The sequence below is a fragment of the Lissotriton helveticus genome, chromosome 3_1 (genome assembly GCF_964261635.1).
Source record: "Lissotriton helveticus chromosome 3_1, aLisHel1.1, whole genome shotgun sequence".
In the NCBI taxonomy this organism is placed as follows: Eukaryota; Metazoa; Chordata; class Amphibia; order Caudata; family Salamandridae; genus Lissotriton; species Lissotriton helveticus.
Genome location: NC_136061.1, coordinates 544061002 through 544077823, shown reverse-complemented (window position 1 = coordinate 544077823; position 16822 = coordinate 544061002). Strand labels below are relative to the sequence as shown.

The window sequence follows — 16822 nt, the reverse complement described above, 5'->3', positions numbered from 1 at the left end:
GCTCTTTCATGACGTTGAAGAGGTCCTTGCTGTTGTGGGTGTTGTCCAGTCGTTCTCTGAAGGATGACCTTTTGGTGGTGCGGGTCAGCTGGTGGTGTTTGCGGGTGGTGTTCTTGAGGGCTGTCATGTTATCCGTTGACGGGTTGTAGCGCCAGGCTTTCTCGAGGTCACGGCAGGATTTCTTGGAGTCTTTGAGATCGTTGGTGAACCACGCCGCTTTCTTGCTGTTGAGGTTGCTGGGAGGGTTTTTCTGGAAGTGCAGGTGCTCTGCGGTGGGGAGGGTGTCGTCGGTGTTGGTCGTGATGCGGATAGTGTTTCTGTGGGCGATGGCGATGCCTCCTCCGGTCTGGTTGACGCGGTCCCTCCGGATGATCTTGTAGCCGTCCAGGATGACAATGGCGATGTCGGGGGCTGAGGAGGCGTTCATCCAGGTTTCCGTGAAGAAGGCGACGTCTGGTGTCGTTTTGTCCACGAGGTCCCATAGTTCGACGGCGTGCCTGTGGATGGAGCGGTTGTTGAGCAGGATGCACTTGAGGTGGATGTTGTTGGCGGCTGTTTTGGCTGGCGCGGTGCAGGACCGAGTGCAGGTGAAGTGGCAGGTGAAGGCTCCGTGGGTGCGTTTCGGGGTGGCTTGGTAGCAGGCTGGATGTCGGCCGGTGTTGAGTGCGTGGAGGGTGGCGGCGGCGTAGCTCAGTTGGGTTGGCTGGCTCTGGTGGGGTCCAGGGGTTCTGGCGCTAGGCGCGGACGAGCGTAGACAGGCTTGCCTTTGGTGCGCAATCGGCGCGTATGCTGCGCGTACGCGCGGTCCCCGCAATTTATGGCGAAGTGGGAGGGAGGAGCAGCTGGGAGGCGGGAGCGGGGCGGCGAATGGAGAGCGGGAGACAGGAGAAGGGGGTGGGACCGCAGGAGAGCAGAGGGGGGGTTGGAAAGAGCGGGAAAGCGGAGCGGGGGAGAGCGAGGGCAAGCCTGGAGAGCAAGGGCCCTAAGGAGAGGCGGCTGCAGAGTTGCGCACGCCCACTCGCCTCCCCGGCTACCCTTGTCTGTTCCAGTATTATCTTAATTAGATACAGCTTATATGGACATCCTTCCTTTTCTTGCAAAGCTCCATCATTTCCCTAATGGCGAAAAACAATCTGAGGATTGAGCCGATGCCCATGCGCAATGTGGTCCAAAGGAGGAGTGACCCATCTTGCGATTTGCAAAGAACTTTTCAGGACAAAAACAAACTGCAAACATCCGGGCCCAACACTAGGTGGCGATCTATGCACAGTGTGTAACTCTGCAGATCTACATGCCAAAAACAGATGCATACTGGTAAGTATCATATTCCTTACTGTACAGGGGAAAGATATATACAGCAGGTTGTCGAATCACGATAGCTGCCTTAGATTGTAGACACCAATACGTCTCATATTGTAAACACCAGTATGTCTCATATTTTGAATACTGAATCGGTTCGAGCTAAACAACTATCCCACTACTTGTCAGCCCCATATTCCTTGTCTTGTGTAAAGTGTAGACTTAGGAACCCCTAGGAGGCGGGACAGCCACATTTGGAAGGTGGGAGGTTCAGCATCATTCAACCCAGATGCGAAGAGTAGCCTGAGGACAGCTACGCAAATAAATGAGAAGTATTCTTCCTCCTTTCCTAAGCCCAAGCAATTGTCATGACCCAGTATCATCAGGGTAGGGGATAGGTTATTATACCCTAGCAGCCCCTCCCATAACATTACCATCTCTTTTTTAATTGATCGTAACCTCTGTCATGGAACATGTGGATCAGGGTGGCTGGTCCTTTCCCGCACCTTGGGCACTTATTATCCTCTCTTTTACCCCACTTGAACAATTTGGCGGGAGTAAAATAGACGTTAAATATGGTTTTATAATTTTGTGCCTTTAGGTTGGTAGAACGAAAAATGTTATCTGCTAGTTGCAGCTCCCTATATAAATCAGCATCTGGATCATTTAATTTTAATGCCCTGACGGATTTGGTTTTCTCCAAATCATCCTGTATGCTTTGATATTCTTGATCCTTCTGCCACTCCCTGCAATTTGCTCTATTAGATGGATTTTACCCCCGGGAGATAGCAATGGCCTGCGACCCGCTAAATTCTTCTGAATTCGAACATATTTAAAACCCTGACCAACTGGAATCCCATTCTTCTGTTGTATAGCGCCAAATGGGAGTATCTGATCTCCTTCAAATATGTCGCCTATCATTGTTATGCCGCGTTGTTCCCATAACTTACCCATCATATCATAGAATACATGCGGTAAAGCATGTGATCTCCAAAGTGGTGTATAATAGTTTATTTTCGGAATTAGCATAGCTTTCTTCCATACTTCCCTAGCACTTAACATAAGCAAATGTAAATCCTAATGTTTTTGTATACTGAAAAGAAATATTTGAACCAAATTGGGAAGTGATTATGTCTAAAATATTTTGTCATATTTTATGATCATTAGTTTTGAGGTTCTTAGATTGTGTTAGCACAATATACATGACCTCTTTGAGGACTGCAAAGAACTACACAATATTGATGAATGTTGTCCTACATGCTCATAATAAAACGGTTAAATTATATATTCCTGGTTTGTTATGCAATAGGTATGCACAAGATGACCCCACCAATCAAAGATCTCCTTCCAAGACTTACACCTATTTTGAAAAACAGGCATGAGAAAGTCCAAGAAAATTGCATTGACCTGGTTGGGCGTATTGCTGACAGGTAAAAAGTAATTTCTGCAGTATAATGTTTGACTTGTTTGCCATTTAACAATACTGAAATTAATCAGGACGCAAAAGACCTATGTGTATGTTAAACTAATCGAAGGTATTAGTTTGGTTATTGGTGATATATAAGGCACTTTATGGTGCCTGAAGGTCACTTCATAGTGCCTAGAGTAGTGTTGGGGGTTGCTGAGAGAGGAGGGTGTGGGTAGTTAAATAATTACGATAGAAATAAGAATGAAGGAAGTGCATATAAAAATTGATTTTCAATTGACTTGTGAGACCAACTTCCTCTGCACGGTTAGTTTAATTGTCCTGGTGTTGTATCTAGAATGGAACATCCAAGGGGTATTAGCAAGGAAGAGGTCATGTCAAATCGAGTAGACCAACAATTCAGGAGTAAGATCAGGCAGTCTCTTAATGAATAAGGGCCATTTTCTGTTTCCTTATGCACTTGAGTTATTCCTAATGTAGTACAGGAAAATGACCTTCCAATGATACAGTGCCTTTTAGTGCCTCAAATGCAAGAGTGTGATACCTGCTCATCGAGCAAGTAGTTTGACAGAACAAAATAGGATTGGTTTGCCATAATGGTGCTCACTCAGTTTTGCAGCGTGAATCTTTTGCTGTGCATTATTCCGCGGTCTAGTCGTTGGGTCCGGAATCGTAGTCTTTTCTTTTTTTGTAGCCCAGGTGGGCGTCGACGTCCCACCTTTTGGTGTCCTTCCTGTGACGTCGGCATGCTTCCTGCGGAAGCTCCCACCCTTGGGCGCCATCTTCAGATTATTTTTTTTCGCCGTTTGGTCTGGATCGTTCCCAAGAAAGCTCCAGAGATTTGGAGAAAAGAGAAGCCAAGAACCAAGTTTTTGGGAAGAAAAGACTTAAGTAGACCAAGTGAGACTACAGCATCGAAGGGGACGACGAAGGAAGAAGATCTTCGAGGAACTTCGACGTCCAGAAGAGAATGCGCAATCAGGGGGCCCCCTGAACGCAAGAGATGGACAACACACCATTCTAATTCTGCCGCAACTGCCACCACAAGTACGCGCAGAAAGACTAGCACCCAGTTTGCAACCTCTGCCTGCCGGTCAACCACGAAAGCAGGGACTGCAACGCCTGCTCTGCCTTCACGTCGAAGACCCTTCGAGTGAGAGAGAGTTAAAGAAGAGCTAACTTCGCCATGCAGGGCAAGGGTCAACCTCTGTCCCTTCGAGACCTGGGACTATCGACCGACGAGGAGGATTACGTCGATGAAGAAGACGCAGCTACACGGTCGTAGAGACCGATATTATGAAGACTCCAGAAAAGGTAGGAGACTCGACGCCCCAAAAAGGCCCAAAAGACTCTCGACAGTCTGCCCAAGACTCTCGAAAAAACGAGGGCAAGACCACGAAAGCACAGACTCCGAAAGCTCCGGTGTCCGCAGCAACACCCAGGGCCAGGGGATCCTCACAGAAGGACTCCCAGGCGCCGAAGGGCGGCGACCAACAAAAGTCATTGAAAAGCGTCCATGAAAAGAAATGCTCGACTCTAAGACCTCTTCGACTTCGACTAAGGACGCAAGACCCGTCGCCTAAACCAGTCTCGACGCCGAAACCCGCCTCGGGCCATCAAGCCAGACTAAGAGACCAGCACAACCAATCGACGCCGAACAGGCGGCCGAGATTGAAAGAAAGAAGAGAAGACTCGAGGCAGAGATGGAGAACATCCTGCAGCGAAAAAGATTTCGATGAAAGGATGAAAGCGTATACAATCCCGTCTAAGCCAAAGCCACCGGTAGTCGAGTTCGTCGAGGAAGAAGAGGAGTTCGAGGTCGAAGGACTGTCGGAAAGCCAGGAAGATCTGGAATATCGAGAAGAGACCCCCCTACTACGAGGAGGAGGAAGCTGACTACCAGAGAACCTTTCAGGGCTCATCATACTCTGACACACAGGACCTAGAGTGGCAGGACCTCGAAGCCGAGAGTCCAGAAGAGGGAGTGGACACATATCCGTCGAGGCCTTCGCCGCCCGACGACATTGGACTTTACAATGAAGTTGTCTAGAACGCAGCAGCAGCAGCGTTCAAAGTAAAACTAGAGGAGGAACAGCCGAAGGCTGATTTCCTCGTGGAAACACTACTCCCAATACAAACTAGGAGCCAGTACCTGCCAATGCTCGAAAGCATTAAAGGACAAGGAAGGGGGGGCCTTCAAAGAGCCTGCGACTTGTAAACACATCACACCCAGGACGGAGAAGAAGTACAAGCACTCTCCCCAAGGACCCACCCTACATCCAGGGAACGGTCACTGCAGACTCCATCATTGCGGCAACAGCAAGGAAGAGAGCCAATGTCCCGACAACATCAGGACCACCTCCAGACAAGGAGAGCAGAAGGATGGACCTGACTGGGAGAAAGATCAAGAAAAATGCCGCAACGCACTGGCGCATGGCAAATTCCAACACCCTGCTGAACAGACACCAACACCAGATCCTGGACGACCTGGGCCATTTGGTCAAACTCCTCCCACAAGAATACCAGCAAAGAGCTACGCACCTGGTAGAGGAGGGGAAGAACGTGGCAAATTCTTGTCTAAACGGCACTGGACGGTGCAGACACAGCCAGCAGACTTATGATGCTGGGCATCACGGAAAGGAGACTAGCCTGGCTCAGAATATCAGGTTTTAAACCATAGGTGCAACACAATATCCTGAACACCCCGTTCAACGGCGAAACACTGTTTGAAGCACCAGTGGACGAAAAGCTCACCCAGCTGAAAAAAGACGACACCGCAAGATCCATGGGGGCCTTGCAATTCAGAGTAACAAAGAGAGGAACCCCGTCACGGAGACCAAACGGAGACCAAACTGGAGAGGGGACAACTAGCCGGGAACGTCGCACCGGACCTTCCACCAGTCAAACCAGGGCGACACACAGATGCAACTGGGCCAGCAAAAACAACACTGGCAATACCAACAGAGGGGCCAGTCCTTTAGGGGGAATGGCTGGGGAAACGGCTGGGGAAACAGAAGAGGTGGACAATAACCCACCTCCAAGTGACTCTGCCACACTACTAGTGCACGCCCTCTCCAACTCTATGGGTGGAGCACACATACAACAAGGAGTGGCTCGGACTACACATGCAAGAGCACGTAACACCGGTGGGAGGAAGATTGAACCGTTTCTTCCAGGAGTGGATGAAAATAACTACAGACAGATGGATTCTCAACACCATACAGTACGGATACTGCATAGAGTTGGAAAAAACACCAAACAGAAAACCAAAAAGAAGAGCACTAGCAAAGAAGTAACTAGAGCTTCTTCAAAGGGAAGCACAAGAACTCCTGTTGAAGGAGGCTATTGAGACTGTACCTCCCGTAGAGAGGAACAAGGGGGTGTACTCCACGTACTTCCTGGTACCAAAGGTAGACAAAACAATGAGAACCATCCAGGACCTAAGGTTTCTCAACAAATACAAAAAAAAACAAAAATTCAAAATGACGTCCCTGCAAGAGGTCCTTCCACAGATACAAGGCGGGGACTTCATGGTCACCATAGACCTCAAAGATGCCTACCTGCACATCCTAATGAACAGGCGGCACAAACATCTGCTAAGATTTGTCAAAACAAATCACTATCAATTCACGGCACTGGCATTCGGACTAAAATCTGCACCAAGGGTATTTACAAAGTGCCTTGCAGCAGTCGCAGCACACTTAAGGAGGGAAGGGATCCACGTATACCCTTACCTGGACGACTGGCTAGTAAAGGCAAGATCATACAAGACATGCAAACGGCACGCATGGCGAGTGACAGATACACTAATGGCCCTGGGTTTCTCCATCCACTGGAGAAAATCTTCAATGAACCCAGAACAAGTGAAAATTTTCCTGGGTGCGCAGATCAACACCGTACAGGAGAAGGTGTTCCCCAGCGAGAAGAGTACGCTGGCACTGGTGAAGGAGGCGCGCCTCTACCGGAAGGGGCGTCTCTGACAGTGAGGACAGCGAGCAAGATGATGGGCATGATGGCCTCATGCATACACATAGTGCCGAATGTATGACTCCACATGAGACCACTCCAGGAGTGGCTAAATGACCAATGGTCACAAGCTACAGGTTGTTGGGAAGATCTAGTGGTTGTAACGCTCGCAGGGCACAAGGAGATATCATGGTGGAACAAAGGAAACATACCAAAAGGGAAGCCTCTAACACCACCAACACCAACAGTGACCATCACCACAGACGCTTTCCAGAAGGGATGGGGAGCACACATGAAAAAACTCAGTGAGGGGTCTGTGGACACCAGCGGATGCGGTCAAACACATCAATTACCTAGAACTAAAGACCGTGTTCCTTGCACTAAAGGCATTCCAGACGAAGCTGTACAACCAAACAGTGTTGATCCAGACGGACAACACAACAGCGATGTTCTACATAAACAAGCAGGGCGGAACACAATCAGCCCCGCTGTCAGAACTAGCGCAGGAAATATGGAAATGGGCCATCCCACTAAAAATAGATCTACTGGCGATTCACCTGCCAGGGAAGGACAACGTGGAAGTAGACTGGCTCAGCCCAAGAGACAAGGAGACTGTTCGGCAGGTGGGGAACTCCATCAATAGACCTGTTTGCAACACGCCAGAATGCAAAATGCCAGCACTTCGCATCCAGGCAACCAGGGGAAGGGTCACTGGGGAATGCCCTATGGATAAGCAGGTCAAAGACATTTGCTTACGCTTTTCTGCCGAGCCCCCTAATACACAAGGAACTCAGCAAGTGCAGAACGAGCAACACGACCCTGATACTGGTGGCACCACAGTGGGCCAGGCAGACCTGGTACTCGCAGATTATGGAGATGAGACAGAGTGCACCACACAGATTTGGGAGAAGGAAAGAACTACTCTCCATGCAAAACGGAGAGGTGTTGCATCCAGAACCAGAAAACCTCAGCCTGGCTCCTGAGGACATAGAATTCGCACACCTTAAATTACCTGAGAGCACCCTTAAGGTACTCCGAGAGGCAAGAAGACCTAGCACACGGAAGTGCTACGTGGCCACACTATGGTGCAGAAAGGAAAAGCTGCACAACAAGATGACAAGAGGCTCAACAGTGCTTAAATACCTCCCGCACCTGCTAGAGGCTAATCTGAGCTTATCCTCACTAAGGGTACACCTGGCAGCCATAGTCGCTTACACTAGAGGAGAGACAGGGAAAAGCTTTTTTACTTCACAAATTGTAAAAAGATTCTTGGAAGGGGCAAAAAGGATCGCACCGCCAAAGAGGTTACCAGAACCAGCGTGGAACCTCAACCTAGTACTGACGGAACTCATGGAAGCGCCCTTTGAACCGATCCATAAAGTCTCCCTACAATGCTAACCTTGAAGACAGCTTTCCTGGTGGCAATCACCTCGCTGCGCAGGGTGAGCGAGCTACAGGCGTTAAGGCTACAAGAACCCTACATACAAATTCACAACGATAGGGTGGTGATGGGAACGGACCCACACTTTATGCCAAAGGTGGTGTCTAAGTTCCACATCAACCAAACTATTCAAATACCTAGTTTCTTCCAAAAACCAACGACAAACGCAGAAAGGGCACTGCACACTCTGTACGCCAGACAAGCTGTCATGCACTACATAGAGAGAACTATGGATCACAGAAAAGCAAAACAATTTTTTGTGTCATTCGCAGACAGTTTCATGGGAAAAGCAGTTACTAAGGGACCAATTGCACAATGGATCGCGCAAGCAATACAATTCTGCCACAAACAAGCTGGGCAAGAACTGGCAGAGGGGCCACGGGCCTATTCAACCAGGAAAAAGGGAGTAACAATAGCCTTCCTTGTTAACACTCCCATTCAGGACATATGCCTGGTGGCAACATGTGCTTCAGTGCACACGTTCACAAAACACTACTGTGTGGACATACAAATGAACAAAGAAGCACAAGTAGGACAGAAGGTGCTTCAGCACATATTCAAAAATCAAAGCTCATCTTTCACCCAGCCGCCACAATGATGACAAACAGCTACAAAGTCAATGCACAGCGTAGTGAATCTACAAAGATTCACGTGCAAATGAATAGTTTCTTACCTGTCGGTGTAGTTTTGCAGCTTGAAGATCGTTCTGGATTCACTAGCGAACCCACCCACCTCTTTCAGAAAGATGGGACTGGAATAAGAGGTGGTAAAAATGGGGCAAAGACTTGAACATACTTGAAGAAAAAAGCGGTGAAACAAATATTCAAACATTGCCATACTATTCCGAAACCAAACGGGGGGAAAAAAAGAATCCGAAGTTGGCGCCTAAGGGTGGGAGCTTCCTCAGGAAGCATGCCGACGTCACAGGAAGGACACCAGAAGGCGGGACGTCGACGCCCACCTGGGCTACGAAAAAAGAAAAAAGAAAAAGACTACAATTCCGGACCCAACCACTAGACCGTGGAATAATGCACAGCATAGTGAATCCAGAAAGATCTTCAAGCTGCAAAACTACACCGACAGGCAAGAAACTATTCGTTATATGCCGAAGCAAAATGAGCAATGTAGGAAGCTGGTTCTGTATGCACTATACCAAAGTAAGGTATAGTGTGCACAGAATCCAGTGGATCCCCAAAAGGCTTACAGAGGTTAAAGTAGAGAATACCTTACTCTATTTGTGTTAGTGTGGCCGTGCAGTAAGGCTTTATCAGAGGGTAGTGTTAACCATTTATTGTACACACTCAATCAGCAAATGATGTGTCACACTCAAAGACTGAACTCTGACCAATTCGTTTTGTATAAAAAGATTGTTATATTTTATGTCTAGAACCAAGCCAGGCCTGGTACAGGTAAGTGTAATAGCACCTTGCAAGAATAATACAGTTGAATGCAATTGGTTTGTTTACTGTTAAGTCAATTGTTCAGAAACAGTGCAATATAAGAAAAACGGTATAGGTGAAAGGATAAGCACAGTGAAATAAATGTATGTATTAGTAATTGTCCACCAATTCACAAAGTCCGTACGCTAAACCAAAAGGGATCTACCGTTAGGACCCCAAACAATCCAGAAAGTCACTATTACAGCTGAAGGAGCGTCGTGTTATTCAAGGATTTTCGCAGGTTCAAAATTGTTGATCCCCAAAGTTCTTTATTGAAGTCAAGTTCATCAAATGATGGTGACAGCGTTTCATCAAAATCAAAGGTTCCAAATTAATCCAAAAGCATAAAGTATACAATTCAATTCAATTCAATTCATAAAGCTTTTATTCGATTTGTACATACAAATCATACAAGCATAATAAAATACACAGTTAAGACATTGAAAATCGACATATAACATATATAAGAAAGGAGGTAGGAAGCTATACAAAGGGTAATGGGCAACAATTGAAAAAGTAATCTTGCAAATTTTTAGATCAACAAACTGTTAACATATACAAAACACTCAAAAAATGGACAGACAGGAAATCAATAAAGATTGCTCAATAGACATTTCCTGGCAGCTGTACATATCATTTAAATAATCATAACACACTGTGGTCATCAACCAAAAGGAATAACCTTAATTAAAAGAATTGTTATAAAATTTAAAGGCTCATATATACAGACAGGAATGTCAGAAGAAAAATAGCAGCATAATACAATTCCTGGCAGCTGTATTAAATAACATAGGTACAGACAGGTAAGCATAAAGAATATTACAGTACTATACTTTTCCTGGCAGCTGTACACTTCAAGATAAAAGTGGCCAAAAAAAAGCAAATCTCCTCATTCTCTAAAGAGGATAAAAGTAGCAGTGCTGTTTCAGTAGTACGAATATTATATTTTTTAAAAATTGGTTTGAGGTATTTTAACCTGAAAGAATGAAAAAATTTACAAAGAAGTAAAAAGTGACAACTACTTTGGCGAGAGGTACTATCACACGGGCAAGGTGACTCTGATCTGGCTCTTGCATTAGGAAATGCAACCAAGTGGTGGACAATACCCAATCTAACACGTGTCAAGACATACTGATGAGTGGGACGAGTCACAAACCCCAAATAAGGTTGGAACCCCGGAATTAGATTCAGATTTTTATAGAATTTCACAGTAGTAAGATCATCAGAAATTCTATTTCGTTCTGCCTTTTGAAAATTTAGAAATGTTGTCTTAATTTCTTTTTTTGAAATAGAGACAACCTCTTCTGGCTCAAGATACACATCAATATTAAAAAGAAGGAGATACCAGTGATGGATGTATCTCAACCACTGTATTCGTGAAGAATGGTGCAAGCCTATACAATCAAGGATAATATCCTGAGTGAATCGAGTCTCCGGCTTAGCCCAAATAGAACGCCACAATAAAAGTGGCCGGACTGCTGCTAAGTCGGAGATGAACTCGACCCCGACTTCTTCATGAATCAGTTGAACAGAGGCAGAGGGAGGAACACATAACAGCCTCCTTAGAAACTTGTTTTCCTCCATTTGCATGGGTATAGCCTTGCTGTGGCCCCATACGCCTGCCCCGTACAGTGCTGAGGAGACTCAACAAACATTGTATATGTGCATCATATCTAAAATGCTTCGTGAGCCGAGTTTAGAGGCAAATCGAAAAATACTGCAAGTAGACCGCAGCATTTTTAGCCTAACTGAATCAAATTCAGAGGTCCAAGCCCCACTATCATTATATGTGATACCTAGATAACAGAAGGATTTGACATGAGTCAATTTTTCTTTATCCAGGAAAAAGGAATGTTTAGACTGCTTTACTGCCTGGCCACATGACATGACATATGTCTTAGCTTTAGCATAAAGTATACAGATCACAATACAGCCAGCGCGTTTCGTCCGGCAACGGACATCAGGGCTGCAGAAACAAAAGCTCAAAACCACAATCAGTCGAACATAATAACATGTAATTTCAACAGAACATAATCCTTGCTAGCTCAGCCAGAATTAATGATATCACATCCATATATACCTGCCTATTTAACATGCTATTAAGACATCAAATCTAAAATCATTAACTTGAAAACACATCTTTACCTCTGATAATAAATGTATTCATTATCACTCCTTCAGCTGTTCAGAAACAGTTGTAACTACTGTACAGTTAATTTGTAGTTACTTTGTGAGTACTTGTATTAAGGGTTCAGGTTAATTTTCGTACTCCATGTGGTATGCCTAGATACGAGAAAAGAGCAACCTTACAGGCGTAAGGTGGGTGACCTGAGCACTCCTCTATGCTTATGAAGAAGCAAATTTAAACAAAATGATTTCAAAAGTTTTCAAAGTTTTCAAAGTTTTATTCAGTTTGCGTTAAGATGCATGTAGTTCATCTAGGTCAATCCATAGTGATTAGTTTAAAAAACATAACTTCAAATGTACATGTAGTAATCACTCCAAGATTGTAGAAGGTTCATTTATCGAAACATATGGCTTAATGTCCCCGATGCATTTCGAGCTGTGAAGCTCTTCTTCAGGGGGGTCAATATGTTCTAGGGAAAAGTGGAAAAAGGCAGTTTTAGTGATCAGGGTCCGAGTGTAGGTCGGAGTATAAGAGGATGATAATTGGAAGGAGTGGAGAATCACAAAGCGGTGATGCATAGAAGAAACTGGGCTTAATTGGGCCGGTGCGTTCAAAGCGTTAGTGAAATAAAGTGTGATGGTGGACTAGTGGGCTCGGGCGTGAAAGTAGGATACCAGTGCATTACATGAAATACAAAAACATTTCCATAATGTGCCCAGTGGGACGCACAGAGAGTGATATACGGAAATGTGAGCAAAGAAAGAACGAGAAAGAAAAGGAGTCGGTGCATACTGTAAGTAACCCAAACGTTCCCGATGCGTGCCGTGCAGTTCGTAATTAAAACAGAAGTGAACGATGGCAGAGCGCCTGTTGACCAACTAACTAAGAAAGTTCAGGAAAGGTTTGGTGTCTAGCTTACCGAATTGATGCGTGATCGAGTTACCAAGTTCCGTTACTGTGAAACGCCATTGGAACAATGCGGAAGTGAAAAGTAACAGTAGCGCATGCGTGAAATATCCCAGTTTGGTGAGATAAACAAAGGACTACGGTACTAGTCCAACTAAGGTTTCAGAGAAAACTGACTACAAAGGAGTGTGGGGAATCGGGTGGATCCCGGGACAATAAAGTTTGTGAAATATAAGAAGCAGCCTAGTATTTGCGTGAGTGGAATAAAAAATTGAAAAATAGAAAAATGAGAAAAAATAACAGGATAAGAAAATGGCCGTGAAAAGGGTGCGTGATGCATGAACATGCGATGTGGTGGGAACGTGATGTAGTGTGAAGGATGGTGACAAGGAATGAACGTTGAGGGGTGGAGGACAAACTATACCGGAAAATGTAAAGCGTACATGGTGGTGTGAAAAGGACTGAGAAAGTGACAACAAGAGCTGGGAGGTGAAAGGATATGTGGTGTAGAACGGTGAAGAGAAGCGAAGGTGACAAGATGGAAAGAATAGATGGAAAATAAGCCATGGATAGACAGGAAAAGAAGAAAACGAGGACAATGTATGAAATACAATGATTTCAATGGGTAATACAAATTACAACGAAAAATACATTTCTGAATGCAGTCAAAAGACAGAGCGCCAACAATTGTGGAATGTAAAGTCTATTAAGTCTGTTAGAGAAAGCTGCTAAATTCCAGACGTTCATGGAGTCCTTTTGGATGGGCAGTTCCTAATTTGAAAATCCAGTGCAATTCTCGTTGAAGTAAGAATTTTTTGGGGTCAATGCCCTCTGGTTTGTTGACCACCTCTAGGATGAGAAAACGAATTTGACTGTTGTTGTGATTTTGTTGAGTGAAATGTGCGGAAACGCAGGATTTAAAGTTTTGGTTTCGAATGCCTAGATACCACACTGGGATGTTTCCTGGGTAAATGTAAGCAATGCAATTTGCTATAAAAAACACATGATTTTTCATAGAATTTCCAACCCCACACTTAGAACTTTTTTCCACAGAAAAGCAGTCATTGCAATCCTATGGGAGGAAAATAAGTTGTTGGTTTACGGGCAAGTACTTGACGCTGGGAGTTGGAATGCATCCTTGACCCTGGGAAACCCTTGATCTAAACCCAGAACCCCAAGAGCACCCTCAACGGCACTAGGGTGGCTGGGTGCATAGTGCTGTGGCCCAATGTTACCCAGCGGGGGATAAGGGGACTCCAGTTGGTAGCTGCTCAAGAGCAGATGTGAGAAAGTGCCCTCTTTCTGCATGGTAGCCCCTACTTTTTGCTGCTGTGCTTTGACTGAGTGTGCCCTTGGCTCCTGCCAATCAGGTGCCCAGGGCCTATGTTCGTTCCCTAAACCTGCATTAAAAACGAAACCCAATTGGCATCTCTGGCCACAGGTCAGCCCCTGGTAAATGGTACCCAGGGCACTGTGACCAGGGAAGACCTCTAAGGGCTGCAGCACTAATTGTGCCACCCTTAGAGGCCCTGTACTATTACACTCACACACTGCCTTAGCAGGCTGCATATCTTGGTGCAGAACAAAGTAAAGATTCAACATGGCACACATCCCTGTGTGCCATGCCTACAACCCAGTGCCCAGGCATAGATCAGACACCCCTCAGGCAGGGTGCACTATACCAGTGGTGAGAGTACAGGTGCATGAGCCCTGTATCCCTATAGTGTCCAAGTCCATTCTTAGACATTGAAAGTGCAGTGCTGCCATTAGGAGTATATGGTTCTGGGAGTTTGTCATTATGAACTCCACAGCCCCTTAATGGCTGCACTGAAAACCGAGAAGTTTGGTATCAAACTTCTCAGCACATTAAATCCACACTGATGCCAGTGTGGGATTCAATGAAAAATACACACAGAGGGCATCTTAGAGATGCCACCTGAAGAACGACCTACCACTAATGTCCAGGCGGAGTGGCTGCCTTCAGCTGCCACCACCTGACATGTTTCTGGACCGCTGGATCGAGAACTTGCTGCTCTCGGGACCCTGAAACAATGCATATCCTGGGACGAGGTGCTAAGCCTCCTCCCCCAAGATGGCAAGGGTCCACGAACGGGAAGTTTTAAAGACTTGCCGCCTTTGTGAGCTTCCCCAGGCCACTTGCTGCTTTCAGCAACTGGTCCCCACTTGTCCCCCGCTTTGGGCGGGAGAACCGGCTGGAACATCAAGTGAGGAAGAGAGGTGTGCCCACCTCTGCCAACTCCACCCCTCAGGTGGGGGAGGCGAGACAAAGCACAAATTGCAGTCCCCGCCATCTTGCAGATGGGGGTACTCGGCAAACCTGGGAAAGGCTCATGTCCCCCTTCCACTGGAGGGCGGCATAATAGGGTGTGTACCCACCCCAGGGAAGGGACCCATTGGTCCCAACCTTTTACCTACCTGTAATGGCCCTAAATCTAGTATTTAGGGGCACCCTTGAAACATGCTTCCTCCGACAAGAACCAACTACAAAAAAAGGACCGAACAGCCGTGCTGAAGCTAACAAGAGGAAGCCCACTGACTTGGCCCCAGCCCTAATGGCCTGTAACTTCCTCGAACCTGCTCCTGCGAAATCCCGGTGTGTCCTGCAGCCAGCAACTTCAAACCCCGGTTGATCTAAACAATAAACCAAAGCACACAGCAGCTGACCAAGGTTTCGCACATCAACTTTTCCTGTTTCAAAATTATTTGGTGGTGCTGCTACTCTCACCAAACCCCGGTTGACCTGCCTGCCTTTAAGCACAAAGACCTTGTCTCCCATGAACACTGGATTTGTTCATCAACAGCCTCTGGCCACAGCCGGAAACTGCGAATCCGCACCACTCTGCACCAAACGTCCACGGCCCGAGCTCGAGTGGGCAAACGCCACGAGGAGGTCTCCCAGGCAATCCTGACCTGAGATCTGGTGACCCCTGACCTGCCTCAAACCTCCAGCTGACGCCTGCAGCCTCAAACCGGAAGGTCCTCACAACCGCGACCAGGAGCTGGTAAGAAGATTCAAAGCTAAAAGGCACTCCTGCACCTGAAGCCCCACGGCCTTGGGTGGCCCAACCGACCGTGCCTAACCAACCCAAACATCCCTAATTACCTCTCAAAGTGGAGGTCTTCATTGTCCCTGAGCCTGCAGTGCTTTTGAAAACGAGACACTCCCCATTGAAAGCTACAAGACTTCCAACACCAAAACCGCACTCTGCACCTGGCCGCCCCAGTGCCGCTGGGGGTGCAACTTTTGTGCTGGCCTAAAACCCCATTTGCCCTGAGCTCATGTCCAGGAGCTTTGCTCCCCCTTTTCAGTGGCCTGCTGTGAGAAAGTGCCCTCTTTCTGCATGGTTGCCCAAATTTTTTGCTGAATTGCTGATGTACTTTGACTGAGTGTGCCGTGGGGTCCTGGTAATCTGGTACCCAGGGCCTATGTTCTTTCCCTAAAACTGCATTGAAGCCTAAACCCAATTGGCATCTCTGGCCACAGGTCAGCCCCTGGTAAATGGTACCACAGGTACTCAGGGCACTGTGACCAGGGAAGACCTCTAAGGGCTGCAGCACTTATTGTGCCACCCTTAGAGGCCCTGTACCATTACACTCGCACATTGCCTTTGCAGGCTGCATGTCTTGGTGCAGGACAAAGTGAAGAGTCTACATGCGACACAGCCTTGTGTGGCATGCCTACAACCCACTGCCCTGGCATAGATCAGTTACCCCTCTAGCTGGGTGCTCTATACCTGTGATGAGGGTACAGGTGCATGAGCCCTGTACCCCTATAGTGTCTAAGTTCTTTCTTAGAAATTGTTAGTGCAGTGCTTCCATTAAGAGTATATGGTGCTGGGAGTTTGTCATTACGAACTCCACACTGGACACACTCAGCCAACCAGGGACAGGCACATGCATAACTGGGTGTACCCAACTAGGGAAGGGACCCATTGGTCCCTGCCTTTTACCTACCTGCAACGCCCCTAAATCTAATATTTTGGGACACCCCTGTAAGAAAGTGGCTCTATATATACTGGACCAAAGTAAGGTACACTGTGTATAGAGTCCCCAATCCCCAGAGGTATAACAGAGGCTAAAGTCAGATCTGACCGTACTCTAATGTGGTAGCTTGGTCAAGCAATAAGGCTGTATCAGAGGACTTGGTAAAGCGTTTGATGTACACACTCAGTCAGCAAAAGGTTTCACACGCTCAA

General features: G+C 46.6%; 1 protein-coding gene across 2 annotated transcripts in view; it reads left to right on the top strand.

Moving 5' to 3' along the window:
• SF3B1 (splicing factor 3b subunit 1) overlaps window positions 1-16822 on the top strand; it is a 316805-nt gene that overhangs the window by 145033 nt on the left and 154950 nt on the right. For both annotated transcript variants that reach the window (XM_078680435.1, XM_078680436.1), the window contains exon 21: window positions 2609-2729. In XM_078680435.1, the coding sequence (XP_078536561.1) occupies window positions 2609-2729 (121 nt within the window). The remainder of the gene's footprint in view (window positions 1-2608; window positions 2730-16822) is intronic.